At 30.5% G+C, this 17,724-nt stretch overlaps 2 protein-coding genes across 2 annotated transcripts; both read right to left on the bottom strand.

The window, feature by feature from the left end:
- Positions 1 to 8,982: 8,982 nt before the first annotated feature.
- Positions 8,983 to 9,727, bottom strand: LOC107938628 (ethylene-responsive transcription factor 2). The gene has a single exon (XM_016871860.2). It carries the CDS (start codon positions 9,693 to 9,695, stop codon positions 9,066 to 9,068), a length of 630 nt encoding a protein of 209 aa, XP_016727349.1. The 5' UTR covers positions 9,696 to 9,727; the 3' UTR covers positions 8,983 to 9,065.
- Positions 9,728 to 12,955: 3,228 nt separating this feature from the next.
- On the bottom strand, positions 12,956 to 17,016 carry LOC107919633 (ethylene-responsive transcription factor 13). The gene is made up of 2 exons (XM_016849057.2): positions 16,936 to 17,016; positions 12,956 to 13,797 (listed from the first exon to the last, which is right to left on the bottom strand). The coding sequence occupies exons 1-2, from the start codon at positions 17,014 to 17,016 to the stop codon at positions 13,021 to 13,023; spliced, it is 858 nt and encodes a 285-aa protein (XP_016704546.2). The 3' UTR covers positions 12,956 to 13,020.
- Positions 17,017 to 17,724: the final 708 nt, after the last annotated feature.

Below are 17,724 nucleotides of genomic sequence, written 5' to 3'. Positions count from 1 at the left end.
TGATTGATGGAGATGTGGGTAAGCTAATTTTTTAGTAAGGGACTAAATCGCAATAAATTGGACTAAATTGAACAAACCTAAAAACTTAGGATTGACGCCCCTAAGGGAAAATCTAGGCAAGTGAGACCGATAGGTAATCTTGTTGAGCATCTATTCGTTACTCCTAGGTTAGCCTGTGAGATCGAGAGATAAACTAGATTAACTTGTCTAATTTGGTAAATTTGAGATCGAGAGATAAACTAGATTAATTTGTCTAATTTGGTAAATTTGAGATCGAAAGGTAAAATGGAACCATTTTAGGAGTTTAAGCAATTTAGATCCCTGATTCAAGGATTGGTGAACCATATAAAAAATAATCAACCATCATTTTTTATTTACTTGTTAATTTTGTAACTTGCACACTTTATAATTTAGTCCTTTGTAGCTAGCTTGTTAATCAGTATAATTTCTCTTGACTTTATGGTTTCTCGTACTATAGTGTTTAGCGATTAGTTGGTTAGACTCTTTATTGTACATGCTTGTAGCTAAAATCAGTTCAATTGTCGTCTCCTGTAGGTTCGATCCTCAGAGTACTTCGTACCTTGTTTTACAATTATATTACAACTGACTTGTCACACTTATAGACATCGCACATGGTTATTGATTAATTGTTGTATTTAGTGTTGATTTTTCTTGTAGTCCGCAAGGATGACGATAAGCGGTCAAAGTGTTGGGAAATGTGTCCATATTGTAGTAAATATAATTATTTTATATTTATTTGAATTATAAATAAATAAATTTAATTTCACATTTCACTATTATGTCTTTTGTAATTTTTTATTTTATATTTTGCATGCATAGCAAAATTGTGACAAGCAAATATAAGATCATTAATTGTCTAAGTTCAAAGTGAAGATAAATGGCATTCTAAGAATGTTTACATTACGAAAAAGACAACTTACTTCAGTAGATCATCTAAATAAGTTCGTAATCCAATAAAAGAATCGAAGTAAGCATTTGATTCAAATACTGAGAAGGGTTATTATGTTATCTATAATTCCAATTAGAAAGATGACTAGTCTTGGCTATCAGAGCAGTTGACTCCACGAGTAAAGACATAGATGTACTCATTGGTAGAATGATATATTGGACTGGACCCAAGATGAATTCATTTTTGAATCCATTTGTGAATTAATTCACTTGTGACGTTCATAGTGTGATTTACTAAATTCTGAGTTACTCACTGACCATGCATATGCAACTCATGTGCTTTGATATAAGTGAAGGCTTATGCTCTAAAGATGATCGAGCCTATAGCCAGTATTTTGTCTACATGACTTCTGTATGGCATTGCTTTACTAGCAACAGTGGAATTCATAGCTCAATTAAAGAGTTAATGATATCATCTCATTGTCATTGTGTGGATTGATAAATATAGAACGTGGCCACCGGTTGCTAGTTCTTGAACGAGCATTTATCACAGTTATTTGTTGACAGTGATCATATTTGTAACACCCCTAACCCGTATCCGATGCCAGAATAGGGTTATGAGGCAATACTAGACAATACATCTCATTCACATATATTTATACAATCATAAACAAAACTCATTCACAGTGTTCCTTACGAGGCCCTACAAGACCTTAAAACATGCTTAAGAGTGGTTTGGGACTAAACCGATCGCATATAAAAATTTCCAAACACTTAGAAAAATTTCATAAAATCATAAGTCACACGCCCGTGTGAACCCGACACGCCCGTGGCGCTGGCCGTGTGAAAACAGGGCATACATACTGACTTGTACCACACAGCCGGAGACATTCCCGTGTGTTTTGGCCGTGGTCGAAACTGACTTGGGTCACATGACTAACCACACGTCCGTGTGTCTAGCCCGTGCTCAAGACTGACTTAAATTCGTAGGGCTACCCCAGGGGACACATGGTCGTGTAACATAGCCGTGTGTCGCACACAGCTGAGACACACGCCCGTGTCTCTGCTCGTGTGGACAAAAATAGTCCATTTGGAAAACCAATTTGCCACCCTAAAATCATGCATACAAATCAACTTATTTGGTACCATTTCAAATCATTTATAAGCAACCAAAACCCATTAAAACATACACATAACATAACATATATAATTAACCATTTTAACTAATCAATTCCATATTCAAATTATACCAAATCATTATGCCAAAATCATCACAACTTGCATATATTCCCTATTCACTAATTCATCATAATATCATCTATTTCATATCACAAAACTCATCATATCATCATCTTAAACCAAACCAGTTCATAAAGCATTATATACATTACATATAATACTCACCAAACACATAATTCAAGCCAATTTAGATGGTTATACATACCACATTTACAAGCAAAATCTCATGGCTAATATCATGACTCAAAATATACCAAAATATCACTAGCCTATACATGCCATATACCATAAATACAAGGTTACCAAAATACCAACGAGATAATCGATAGTGTGATGACGTATTCCCGACGATCCCCAAGTCCGCACTAGCTTCAATAATCTATAAAACACAGACAAATAACACACAGTAAGCTTCAAAGCTTAGTAAGTTCATACCAAAAATACTCAATAGTTCATATTATCTAAATCATCAACTAATAAACACTTAATAGTTCTCATCTCTTCATTCAATTCTAATCCATAACCATTTATCATGTATATACCATTTCATCAAGCTTCGTACACATAGTATCAACTACCACATAGGTATTGTACGTACCTGTACTTTCCTGTATTTATTTATTTCATCCTCACCTTTTTGTTCAATACGTTAAATCGTTCGGAAATCTTTCAATACTTTAAGAACTCGCACACTTAGTGCATAAATGTTTAGCCGAAGCTATAACGATATCGCACACTTAGTGCCATCACATTGAACCGAAGCTATCTCGGTATCACACACTTAGTGCCACATAAACCAAAGCTATTTCAATTCACACACTAAGTGCTATATATAGCCGAAGCTATCTCGAAACGCACACTAAGTGCCAAACATCGTAGACTTATCGTCGTACACAGTTGTAGTCACAAATATACAATTTATGCATTATTAAAGTATTGAAAACATAATTGTAACTTCATTTATCACGTACGAACTTACCTCGTACTCGGAATGGACGAATCGAATCGATTACTCTATAACCTTCGATTTTCCTCGATCTAAATCCGATTCCTTTCTTTCTCAATCTATATGAATTCAAAATTAACTCATTTAATCAAACATTTATTCATTTCAATCCAAAAACACATAATTAGGGCATTTTACACTTTAGCCCCTAAAAGTTCACATTTTGACATTTTAGTCCTTATCTCATAAAATCACAAAATACGCATAATTTCACATTTCTCATGTTTATTCGAATTTTCATATAGTCTCTAGCAGCCCAAAAATTTCATTTATTCACACATTTAACCTTAAATTTTCACATTTTCACAAATTAATCCCTAATATGCATTTTTACTCAAAATCACTTTACAAAACATGAATATCAAGTACCAAGCTTTCATTATTCATCATCAAACATTCAAAAACTCAAGCATTCATCAATGGAAACTTTAAAAATCATCAAAAAATTCAAAAATTAGGGTACGGGCTAGCTAGTACTCAAAGCAACGATCACAAAAACATAAAAATCATCAAAAATCGATCAAAATACATACCTCAATTAAGCCACACAAGTGCCGAATGTTTTTGAGCATTCAAAACCCTATTTATTTTCTCATTTTCGGCAATATAGATGGAAGATGATGAATGAAATGATTTTTGTTTAATTAATATTAACATATTAACCAATTTACAATTTTAACCTTAATTTAAACCATTTAAAAACATTCATTTTATGGCCATTTATGTCCATCTCCACTATCAATGGACTAATTACAACATAAGGACCTTTCATTTAATAAGCCATAATAATTAGACACCTTTATCAAATAAAATGTAACTTTTGCATTTTACGCAATTTAGTCTTTTTCTCAAATTAACCACTTAAACGATAAAGTTAACATACTAAACTTTCGCAGATATCTAATCTCATGCCATAAACATACAAAATAATATTAACATATTTTTTTGACTATGATTTGTGGTCTCGAAAGCACTGTTCTGACTAAGGTCTAAACCGGGCTGTTACAATATTAATCATTAAGAAGACACAATGGTGACAATGAGATAAAATAGGATTGTATTGAGTGAACGGATTTAACTTAAAAGAATCAAGGATATCATATGAGAGTAACACACATATGACGAGGTCATTGGACAAAGCAGTTGGATGAATTACTTCGTAAAGAGTGTACAATAAGGAGTTTTCAATCATGGTACTTCTTGTGGATTGACTATATGATTAAGTAATTGTGAATTATCGGAACGATACTTCTGGACATAATTGGAGTTACTAGAGCCTAATTGTATATATCCGATTGGTCCCTCCGCTAGCTTAACAAAAGCTTGATTGGACTGCATTTGAATCAGAAAAAGATTTTACGACTTTGGAAATAATTTAATTGAGTCGATTTATTCAATATGGAATTAAATTAGGTGGTTGTGAGAATTATTCAACTAAAAAATTTGATTAAATAATTTAACTAAAGAATTTGATTAAATAATTTTCTTAAACATTTAATTTGGAAAATTTAAGTGATTTTTCTTGACTGGACCGACAGAGTCGTCATCGACCCGGACCGAACTAACAGCAACTGAACCGGCTCGGGGTGTTGTAAGGGTGTTGCACCTGTATCACCAGATATGGTGGTTCCGGAAGCTACGACGGCAGCATCTCGATGGTCGGCGATAATTGGTCTTCGGTGGTTGAATAGTGGAAGAGTTACACTGTAACCAGGACTCTACCAGAGAATTTGATTTTTAAAATTAAAAATTTTAAAAAATAATATTATTTCAATAGTTTAATATTAAATTAAATTTAATACTTATCTTAATAGTATTCTATTAATTTTATATTAAAGTGATTATCTTAATATTAAATTTAATTTAATGTTTATCTTGTAGATAAACATTCTATTATTTTAATAAGATTTAATATTAAATTTAATCTAATATTAATATTATATTAATTTATTATTAAAGTGATTAAGTTTAATCATAGTTGAACTCTCTAAACTCTCCCTATATAAAGAAAGTCTTGGGTCATTATTTTACACATACTTGAATTCAAGAGAAAGTTGTAGAGAGAAAATTAAAAATGTCTAGATATTTTTTATGATTTACAACTTGACCCAAAAGTTTAGAGAAATTACGAAATTACCCCACTGACAATTTTTGTGAAAAATTTTCTGATTTGAAGCGAGCCAACACTCGACAAACATGAGCTTGAGGATAACGGAGAAGACTACTCAGTCAAATCACTCATCTTAGACAAATCGAAAAGGTACAATTTTGATTAAGTGTTTATTACTTTAGATATCACAACCAAGATCTTGTTTTGGAATTTTTTTTAAAACTCTGGTTTTTCCCTTAATTTACTTTCCGTTATGTTTTTCAAACATGCTTTTTTTCCAACATTGGCCTTGTAATTTAAACTAGGTTAAATTAAGAGGTACTCGATAAACTATTCTTTTGACCTCATTTACCTAGATAACTTCTTAGGGTTTAAGCACACATAATTTAATCCAACTAATACTAAGGCAAACCCTAATTCTTTAGTTAATTAATTCTACATAGGATCGTTAATCTCTTTAAGGTTTTAGTTTATCATGAATTTAGATGCAATTTTCCTTAAATTCAATTCAGATATTAAAACAAATATCAAAATAAAAGTAAAGGGAAAAGAAAATTTTGATCATTTGGATTTCGATTGAGCTCGGAATCTAGAAACCTGTTAACAGTCGTCAAGTGAACAACAATTGAAAGGCAACACAAGAGAAAAACTAAAAATTACTAAAGAAAACAAAACAAAAATTGAAATTGAATCCAAAATAAAAGTTGACATCAAATTCCCAATGAAAACAAACCCTAATTTAGAAAACTAAAAATTAACTAAAGGAATAAGCTACCTAATCAAGCATTAAGCATTGTTATTTATAGTTATCGTGTTTTATGACCATATTAGATCCATTACAAGTGAATAAACATAGTTAAAATGATTTGTGCAGACTAAAAAACCCTTAATTGTAATCTGGCCCTCGTCGAATCGGTGTCGCGACATCGAAAATAAATTATCTTTCCTAGAAGTCTCAAAGTTGCATGTCGCGACATTGAGTACTGGTGTCACGACATCAAGGCCTTCGTATTCCTTTACATGCCTTTGAAGTTGGATGTCGCAACATGGAAGAGTTGGTGTCGGGACAATACCGACTTTGCTCTCCTAGCTTGCATTTAAAGTTCATTGTCGCAACACTGAGAATTGGTGTCACAACATTGCCGTATCTGAATCCCCATTTTGACCTTTGAAGTTGGTTGTTGCAACACTACCAATGGATGTCACGACATTGGAGTCGTTCTTTAAATTCCTTAGCCTGAAATGGTATCCTGCACACTCAATTAACCCATTAGTCATTCCTTAGGCCCGTATTGGCCTAACGGAGCATCAAAGCACCTAAAAGTGCGTAAAAATGCTTATTATATTGAAATCAGACATAAATTTATTAAAATGAAAAACTACTAAAAAGCTAAGTAAATTGCCTGAAAATAAGCTTATTAAGTGCTGGAAAGAACCTCATTTGCCACAATGAATTGTGGAAGATCAGGTCCTAACTATGGGAGTAGCACGACGAGTGGAGTTACAAATTGACGAGTGGAAGGGCAAGGAAGATTTTGAGGTAATCCACTTAGATGATTATGACCTTGTTCTTGGCTTGAACTTCCTTGACCGGATTAAGGCGTGTCTTTGTCATTTTGTTGGTTGCATTCTTATATTTGATGATTCGCAACCACGATGTGTTGTGTCAGTAAATCGAGACATGAGGGTTGGGACAAAGGTATTTTTAGCAATCCAGCTAGTAAAGGATGTTTCGTATGGGAGGAACATCGACTTGGTAGAATAGAGCACCACGAAGACCTCCTCGAAAGTGTTAGAGGTGCAGGAAACAAATATGAAGCTTATTAAGTTATTAATGGGGCTACGACTTATAAGAGAGGTGGGTTGTGCATTGGACTTTGGGGGTAAAGTGGTGATGCAGACTAGGTAGTTGAGATGAGTAAATGATGTGAACGAGGTACATCTCAAACACATTCCTAGTGTTTTTCATTTTAGCTTACTGTTAGCTTGGTAATGACATAATAGCCCTTTTAGAGTTCTGAAGTGGGTAAGTCGAGGGGCTGACAAATCAAAGTTGGCGAGAATACTCACGGTTAACCCTGTGTTCAATGTGGGTGTGTCGAAGCCTATTTGTGAGGATCAAGGGGATCTCAATCAAGGCAAGTAAGAGTGGTAGGCTCTTATAAACTAGATGTACCAATGAGTAGAATGGTTCAAGCTAGGAGACGATGGAAACTGAGGCAAAGGTTTTGAGGGGCGAGACTACCTGATAGTAAGACTAGTCAAGAAAGAGCCAAGGCATCGAGAAAGTTCGATAGTGAGTCAATCTAGTTCCATTCCGAGGACGCAACGAAGGCATTGCGAGATGGGTGGGAGAGAATGTCACGAACCACGATTCAAAACCCGTGACCATTGCACAAAAAGCGTATCATGTAGGTCAATTTATTAAGTGGGGCTCATTTAACCCATTTGAGCTGGCCCAGTGAAACACTTATGGAAAGTTAGGACTACCTTGGTAAATATGGAAAGTAATATTTGAAGATATGTAATTTGATAAGATTTGATTTTGTAATCTTAAAGGATCGAGTCAATCCCTTAAGAATCTCAATTGTAGATAGTCTTTAATCTCGACTGTTGATGTAACCCAATCTGTACCATTGATTTTGGAGGAGCTCAACTATAAATAGAATTCTTCCCCTTCATTTGTAATCATCCCATTCTTTGTACTCTTTATGGAGTAATAGAACACTTTGAGAACATTTATTCAAACACTTGGCGTGTTTTACTTTCTTGTGGCATTTTCTATTTTTTCATTGTTATTTTGGCTTGGACTACTTCCGCTTTATTTTTGGTGCCTTGGGGAATTTCTATAAAGAATTCTCACTTTGCGAGAGTTAGGATAACTTAGACGGATTTGAACACAAGAAATTATCTAAGGTCACACGGATTAAGACTAAAATTCTAACCCCGTGACACAAATAATTTAATCTTTGAAAAGATTTGAACTGAACTGCAATTTAATAATAAAAAATATAATACTTTATTTAACTTTAATAAAAAATATCTAATATTATTAAGTTGATACAATACTCTAAAGAAAATTTAATTATGATTTAATTTGATAAAATTTCAAATTGATTTAATTCGGACGTAAATCCTTTTTTTATGAAATGCTTTGACTATTGAAGATGTTCACCATTGATCTTAGTTTAGTCCTTTACACCGTATTAGTGTAGGCCTAAATTAATTATAGGCTACCAACTTCCAAGTAATTTTCTTTATACGACAAAATGATAACATCTCACGTGAGAATTATTTACACAAATAATTAATTAATATATTTTAATTTCTTTGCTTTCATTAGTTGGAAAGGTATATTTTATTTAAAAAATCTGAAAAGAATAATCTTTAAAATAATATAAAATCTATTTTTATTTGTGAATTATAATATTAAAGTAAAATTCGAATAATAAATGTGATTAGTATAACTCAAATTCAAGTCACTTTTAAAGCGATAAACACTCTTAACCATCAGATCATCACATGGGGTTCAATATAAAATCTTTTTTGATTTTATAAAAATTATAATTTATGTATAAAATATATCTTGCAAAGGTTTTAAAAATTATGAATTTTCACCTTATTGTTATATTCAATAACGAGAAATTAAATAAAAATAGCGAAAAAAATTTGAATGTCGAATTTTTAATTAAAAAGGCCAAAACTTTTTTTTGCTAAAAATAGAATAAAATTAGTAGTAAATCACTAATTTTTCCATTTATCAGATAACTGTCTGCACAAACTCAGTTAGGATCAACTGATTTAATACATGTTTTGTTCAAATTCGCTTCCTAACTCAGATTTAACAACTGAGTTAATCTCATTCATCCTCCGTTTCGACGTGGGAGTTCCGTTATCCGACGTGGACGAAGCCGATGATAACCAAGCCAAAGACGAAGCAGGCTCCGGAGACCGCCGCTTGTTATTGCTCACTCTTACCGGTTCCACCTGATCCGACCCAACAAGGTGAGGGAAATTCAGCTTGGCTTTCGCGCCGCGCATTTCGAAAGCCGCTCTATCATAAGCCAACGCTGCATCCTCAGGCGTCTCGTAAGTACCCAACCAGATCCTCGCACCTTTCCTCTTCGGATCCCTTATCTCAGCCGCGTATGTCCCCCACGGCCTCCTCCTCACACCCTTATAATGCGCCTTCTTCGGCAGCGCGTGGGGTTTAGTTTCCACCACTTCGGAATCAGCATTCACTTCTCTGGTCGGAAAGGAGACATTTAATTCTCCAGCGACGGCGAAATCATCCAAAAACTGATCAAAGGTTATCCATTGATCAACATTAATAGTATCATCAGTCGCCGGACATTGGGTTTCAAAATCATCTTCCAAAAGATACCGACCAATAGACTCCAGAAGGCCGATATCGACACTTTCTCCATACATTTTCCTGTTTGACGTTGACACCTGAGACTGGGACGTGTAGGTTTGAATTTTTTTGAGTCCACTTTGATCATATATATAAATGGATTTTCTTTTATTACAATGACGATTCTATTTCTGGGAAGTTTCACTCTCAGGGGGTTGAGGCTTTGAAAATTAATGTAATTTGATCACGTTTTTGAAGTGCCTCTTTAATGTTTGTTTAAACCTTTGCTTTTGTACTAAACAATTAATTGGGACAAAAGTCCAATATTATTCCACCATTGACCAGCTTGTCTGAATTATTATCCACTTTTTCCAAATATTTCTCAACCAAAAATCCCCCACTTACTCTACTAAATAATTCCCATTATTTTTAAAAATTTTCATATATCTCATTACATTATTTGAGAATTTTTATTTAAATTCCTAGATTGTTAAGGTTTTTTTTTTAAAGTCTAGTTAGTGAGGTCTAAGAGTTGATTTGGCGATCAATACGGTAGATTAATACCCATCGGCGAGTAGAAGAACATATATTATATTTAAGTTGATTTGATAATCAGTATCGAAGTTTAAAGAAAAAAATTGTTTGGATTTTGGTTTGTAAACTCATAACATTTAAAGTTGTTTCATGAAAAAGAAACTAAATTGTAGAAGAGAAGGGAAATGATAGTTTTTTATTGGTATAAGTAGTGCGAACAGAGAAAGTCATGTAATAACGATTTTAACAATCTGGTGACTTAAATAAAAATTTTTAAATAATTCAGTGACTATTTTTTAAGTTTTTAAAATTGAGTAATCAAAACGTAAGCTTTGCTAATAGTTTAATGACCTTGGGGTGTAGTTTACCTATTATTTTAAAATACTTTCATGTTAGGATTTTGGAGTAAAGCAACATTAGGTCTTGAATTTAATAATTTTTTCGAACTTGATCCCTAATTTTTTTTTATCCACATTAATCCTAAAATTTGATAATATTTTTCTATTTGATCATTGAATTTTTTAAAAAATATTATATAAAACACAACAAATTATTAAAAATTTTAACATCTCTCAAATGTCACGTCATTAATATATTAACAAAATCGAAGTTTAAGAAGTAAATTAGAAAAAAACCGCAAAATCCCAAAATCAATATAGAGAAAAATTTTAAAGGACCAAAGAGAAAAAAATTGACTAAATATTAATTTATCCTTTTTTAAAACCCCATTATCTCCAAAGATTTTGGCACTTAATTTGATTGCATTATTTGTCATAGATTTCATTAGTGGTATAACTTTTATTCAAGCGTTCATACTGTTTTCTTTTTATTTATTTATTTATTCATTGGTTTTAACTTAAAATGAAGTTTTCTTTTGTTGGGTAGGACTTTAAAAATGAGCATTCACATGTTACATATTATTATATATTATATTATTTTATAAGGTTTATAGGAACTTGGAGTAACATGTCTGCCATTTTACTCTGTGTTTGCAATATTTATCTTTTTCCATGAAGCTTCTCTTAATTTTTTATATATTTTTTTATGAATTTTAATATGTCATTCAATTTATAAATAATAAGATTAAGGAGTGAAAAATACGTAAAAAATATATTTATTAATTGCAATGATAAAGTTGAATGTTTAGAATTACAAGTATTTTATGTTAATATATTGTATATATAAATAAAAATATTAATTCGATATGAAAGTAAATGTATATATATTCATTTCTTTAAATGTGTTTAGATTTAATCAAATCAAAATTTATGTATCAAATCACATATTAAATTAAACTTTATATATAAATTTAATATTTATTTCTATTATTTAGTAGTCGTATTAAATTATGGTTAATTAGATAATTAATTTATGTCAGTAATTGACATATATATAATATTTAATGGATTATTTGTGTATAAATTTCGTAAATTATCAATAAATAAAAACATGAAATTATTAAATAAAATAAAATATAATAATAAATATATAAATAAATAATAAATTTATTTTAATACAAATAAATATTTTAATAAACATGATTTTCATACGGTTTTTACTCTCTTTTTTACTGTACTATTATTTGACCAAATCGCTCATTGTCATTGACTCTCAACTGGCTGATGTTAGTCTTTTATCGCCCATCTCGGTGGAAAATTTGTGGCCTTTTACTTTTAAGGGAAAAAAACATTTTTAGTTACTAAAATATTATTCATAAAAATATATATATTTTTAAGATTTATGATATATAAAAAATTATATTATTTATCAATTAAGCATTAACTCAAGTATTTCAATAACAAAGATGTGCTTTTATTTTGATTTAAAGATTAAAAAAATTATGCTAAAAGAAATTATATTATTTTTTATTGAATTGTTATTGAAATACTTGAGTTAATATTTATATATGAAAATTTAATTAATAAAAATGATTTTTTAGCTTCATCCCGGTCTAAATTGAAGTCGTTAATATATAGTGATAGTTAATTAAGATGATATTTGAATTGGTATTACATTAAAATATTTTATTAAACAATCAAATAATAATTTTCGATTCACAAGGAAAAGTAAGATTAAAAAATTAAAAAATATGTTGATTAAGTTTTAGTTCGATTGGTATGAATATTATTATCAATATAGGAAGATGTGGGTTCAAATACACTGAAGCGCATTATCTTTTTAATTGAGGAGGGTAAGATTGAGCAAAATCTGATTCTATTCGAAAAATTTAATAAAAAATTTAAATTTTGAATTAAATAATTTAACTTAATCGAGTTAATCAAGTTATTCGGATCCACTTGAATAAAAAAATAAAAATTTTTCGATCATTTTGATAAATGTTTATCTTTTCAAAAATTAAAAGTCAAAACCATTAAGTTAAAAAGTAAAACTACGTCATTTTGATAAATATTTATCCATCAACCTTCCTTATATAATTAAATAGTCTTATACTTTGTTTTCTAGTTAAATAATAAGTTACACGCAATATTAAGTATAAATAATAGGATTTGTTAATTTGATTAGATTTTAAAAAAATTAAAATTGAGTTCTGTTGCTAAAATAGGATTTGTCAACTTGATTAATTCGAAATTTTTTTACTCGATTCGACTCGACTCGATCGAATGTTCACTCTTAGAGCAGGGGTTATGAATAGTTATAAATATTATATCAAAAAGAGATCCGCTTAGAACCTATAATGAGTTTATTAAAAAAATAAGAAATATAAATAAAGGAATTATTACACTAATGAGAAATGGTAAAAAAAAATTCATTTTCAAGATTAAAAAAAACTATTATTTCGTTAGTGTTTTTTTTAAAAAAAAAAAATTCAGGGGTATTATTTTAGGTCCAAGTAAAAATGGGTCGGACTCAAATAATCCAAAACTGGTCTCCAAATGTTGACCAAGTATTCAATTGAACCACTTCCGGCGTGGCTTTATCCTCTGAGTTGCTTGCACTCTTCCTCTTCTTCGGCTTCGGCGAGCTATCTCTCAATCCGTAGGACATCGTCGAAGCTGAATGTGCCGGTGACCGGCGCCTCGAACCAACTCTAATCGGCTCCGAAGTGTTAGAGCCAATCAAGTGAGGGAAATTCAGCTTAGCCTTAGCCCCACGCATTTCAAAAGCGGCTCTATCGTAAGCCAAAGCAGCATCTTCAGGCGTCTCGTAGGTTCCGAGCCAAATCCTGGCGCCGTTCCTCTTCGGGTCCCTAATCTCCGCCGCGTACTTCCCCCACGGCCGTCTTCTCACCCCTTTAAAATTCATCCCCCTCGGCGGACGTGGCGCGTTTGTTTCACGCTCCACATTAACTATCCCTTCTTTCTCTTCCCCGCTTGAAACCACCACCTCTTCAACCGCCTCCGCCGCCGTAACCTCGTTAGAAGGAGTCCACCCAGAGTTTGCAGCGTCACGTAAAGCACTGTAAACCACCATATCCTCCGAATCATCCATTTTTAAGGGCAAATCACCCCAACTTTCATTCAAGAAAACACCACTGAAACTTAAACTCCTGTTGTAACAAGGTTGATCAACAAAAACACCATTATCACTGCTGCAAGTTATTGTTGCTGCTGGAATTTCATAAAAATCATCAAAAAGATAGTGATGAAAAGATTCAAGTATATTGAACTCTGACTCTGAAATAACCTACATAAGCTTAAAAATCACAAAGCTTTGAACTCTTTTTTTTCTTTTGAGAGTATAAGTGAACTATGAAGAGGTTGCCATTGGCCAAGGATATTGTGGGTTATATAAGGAGACATAATCAAAATGGGAACTAAAGCTAAAGCCAAAGCCTTGATGTTTTGCTTTCGAGGACATGTCTATGAATGTTCCCTTTAGGGACTTTGGGGTCATTAATTTATAATTAATATTGAAGTGGAGGAGGTTGGGGGAAGATTTTAGTTTTCAATAACCTCGAGTGTTTACAATCATTTCTTCGAAAACAAAAAAGTTCAAAGCATAATCATATTGCTCCATCCGAGATGATTATCAAACTGTAATTTCATATTATTCATATTTTTTTCTAATTGAAAAAGAAAAAATAAGAAATTTTTTTCCGGAAGGAAAAATCTGTTTTCTCATTTTCCTATTAAAAATAGATAAAAATAATACAATCTTTTCTCTTTGTTCCAAAGCTTATAATGTATGGAAATATTAGGGTTATTGGAATATTTTTTTTTATGTTTTTATTTAATTTATCTTGAAAGTAGCCCTCATTTATTTTCTAATTTTTAGGATAACATTAATATTTATTTTCTTTCAAAATGTTGTAATCTTTTCCTACATTCAAAACCAATCAAATAGAAGATCGATCGAAGTGTTTGGATGATATATGAAATTTAAGTTTAAAAACTGCGATTCCATGTAAACGAATCGAATTCTATTTTTTATTTGATATATAATTAATTTTAATTCTTAGGATAACTGTTAATATTTATTTTCTTTTAAAATGTTTTAATCTTTCTTACTTTCAAATTCAATCAAATCGAAGATCGATCGAAGTATTTGGATGGTATATGAAATGCAAGTTCAAAAACTGCGATTCCATGAAAACGAATTGAATTCTATTTTTTATTTAATATATAATTAATTTTAATTTTTACGATAAAAATAAATATTTTTATATTTAAAATAGTGAAAATAACTTAAAAGTTCTATTGTTTTTTAGAAATATTAATGAAAAATCCTTGAAATTTTGTCAAATAATATTCAAAAGCTATAAAACAAAACTCATTTTATCAAAATAAGTCTGAAAATAAAAAAAATTAACATGGAAAATTTGAAAATCAAACCGATTTGTGATGGACGATTAAAAAAAACTAAAAAACTCGATCGAACCGAACCGATATCACCCTTACCTGACTGAGTTGGTGCCACCCTCAACTGGGTCACCAACTCAATTAGGAAGTTACGAGAATACTCCCTCCGTAGTTAAAATAAATAATATTATTCGAGGATATTTTAGTCTTTTCACTTTTAAAAAATCAATAAAATATGCCTATGGTGAGATTTAAACCCATGCCAATTACATTAGATAAACTTTTAATTTACCATTTAGCTAAAGCTTTATTTTGATATTTATATACATTTTGATTTTATTATGCACACTTTTATTACCCCTATTAGTTGTATATTTATACAATTTATTAAGTGTTTTAATGAATTTGTGTTACCTTCAACCGGTCACCAACTCAGGTAAGAAAATTATGGAAATGCTCTTTCGTAATTAAAACCAATAAATATTATTTGAGAGTATTTTAGTCTTTTCATTTTCATAAAAACTAATAAAAATATGCATATGATAGAATTTGAACTCACGTCAATTGGATTAATAAAATCTTAAGTTTATCTCTCCACAAAAACTTCATTTCAACACGTTTTATACCTTTTTATTTTAATATGCACAAATTATTATCTCTATCAGTTGTGTATATTAATAATGTTGTTAATTGAGTTAGTGTCACAAATTAACTCGACACTAACTCACGATCGATAACAACGCCATGATAAATAATTGTAGTGCATTTAGTATTGTTAGTCTAATGTATTATATTGTTAATTCCATGTGTTATTAAGATTAATTAGTTTCAAATTATAAATTTCATTATTTATTTTATGTTTTGTTAAATATGTAACTATGTTTTAAATCCATGATTTCCGCACGTATACTAATATAGTTCTTATCATTATCCATAACTCTTCTTCAACCCTTAAATAGAGAGATAATGCACTTCAGCACACTTGAACTCATGACCTCTTATACTGACAACAATATCAATATTGATCGAAGTAAAACTCAATTGACACCAATTTAACATATTTTAATTACATCACAAGCTAGGGTTTTCATGTTCCATATTTTCCTCTCTTATTCTTTTCAAAACAAAGCATGCTTAATTGACAATAATTAGAAACAAAGTAGGAAGACATTAATGGAAGACTCGGTGTTGACATTTTCGTAAACTCGGAATATTTGAAAACGACAGAAGATCTTCTCCAGACATTAAATTAGTTTATGTCCTATTAATTGTCCTAAAGATTTATGACTTACGTACAGTGGTACCACTTTTAAGGCTCTTTTTTATTTCCTCGTGTTGTAAGAGTGTTAATTTTTCGTACAAAACTTTTCTAAAACGAAGGTTGACTGCTTATACATCGTACAAAATTTTCCATATGAACACAAAGATTTTACATCTTGATTCTGATTTTGAATTTCTTGTGCAATTTATTAATTAATATTTTAGATTTTATTTAGGGTGTAATGATAAATTTTAATCCCTAATATCTATTTATTATGTCACTTTAACCTTTAATTTTCAAATTTTAATTAAATTATTTTCTTTTAGATAGAAAAACGGATGTGGTAGTATACATATAATTCATAAAAAATCTAAAAGAACAAATAATAAAAAATATTGAAAGTTTCAATGAATTAAAAATAGTTTATAATTTACGTAGATTGTCAAATGAGCCTTTGAATTTCATATTCAAAGTTGCGATCAAACTGATTCTTTTTAATGAATTGATTCAATACATTTTTTATGCACCGATAGGTGCTATATTGGATTTGAATCAGATTCTGGATCAATCTATCTTGATTAACTGCTTCTATTATATTGTTGCTAGCAAATACCATTATTTTTTGTTTTGGATCTTCCAAATCATTCGATCCAGACCTATTTTTTTCTGATCATTCGATAAAAAGATTCATTTTCTTCATAAAAAAATATGAGGTAGAGCCAATAAAGATTTCTTTTTCGATCCATCCCTTGAGTTGAATACCTCATTCAAGAATTGTTTTTGATCCAATCCGTAGGAATCAATAGAAAATGTAAATCCCTTATAATACATCAGATTCGGCATTATTTCGTAGTGAGAATTGTAACTTTCCATGAATTTTCTATTTCTCAGTCAACGACGAAACTTTACGTATTTTATTTTTTTTGAAGATTGACGAATTAAATGATATTTTTGTTTAAATTTTTGCCTCTTCTTCATCTTATAAATCAAAATTTTCTTTGCAATAATAATTCAATTCTTATTATTATCAATGATACAAATCTGGATCCAGGGGCATACCCTTAAAAGAGATGATATACATCAATTTGAAAGGAATTATTTTGAATTAAGTGTTCTGACATTTGAGGACTAAAATTCTATAAAAGCGTGTGAAATTCAAAATTCTAAGGCATTATTTTTCTAAGATATGGTTTCAATTCAATTGTACTGCGCCATACCTCAGGGGGATTGCTTTCAATTAATTAATTTAATTTTAAAGACTTTGGAATTTTCAATTGTTTTTATTTGGACTGATGTGAATTTTATAATAAGCAATAATTGTTTTGCTTTTCTTTTTCTTTTTTTCTTTTTTTTTTATATTTAGCATGTGGAAATCATGATTTTTCTTCTTTATTATTATTATTTTAAAAGCATCATAATTCTTTTGATGTCTTAATATAAATTTGATATATGTAAATATAATAATTACATTTTAACTCTTATAAAAATATATAATTCGATTTTGACTTTTTAAAATAAAATTTTAACTTTACCCTGCTAAGGATGTTCCTT

This window comes from Gossypium hirsutum, chromosome A12, assembly GCF_007990345.1.
Source record: "Gossypium hirsutum isolate 1008001.06 chromosome A12, Gossypium_hirsutum_v2.1, whole genome shotgun sequence".
NCBI lineage: Eukaryota > Viridiplantae > Streptophyta > Magnoliopsida > Malvales > Malvaceae > Gossypium > Gossypium hirsutum.
This window is presented reverse-complemented; position numbering and strand designations above follow the sequence as displayed.

Excerpts from the sequence above, each read along its gene's own strand:
- LOC107938628 (XM_016871860.2), bottom strand. The coding sequence starts at position 9,695 with ATGTATGGAGAAAGTGTCGATATCGGCCTTCTGGAGTCTATTGGTCGG.
- LOC107919633 (XM_016849057.2), bottom strand. The coding sequence starts at position 17,016 with ATGCCGAATCTGATGTATTATAAGGGATTTACATTTTCTATTGATTCC. Across the intron at positions 13,798-16,935 it reads AAAAACAATTCTTGAATGAG|GTTATTTCAGAGTCAGAGTT; the intron begins GTATTCAACTCA and ends AAGCTTATGTAG.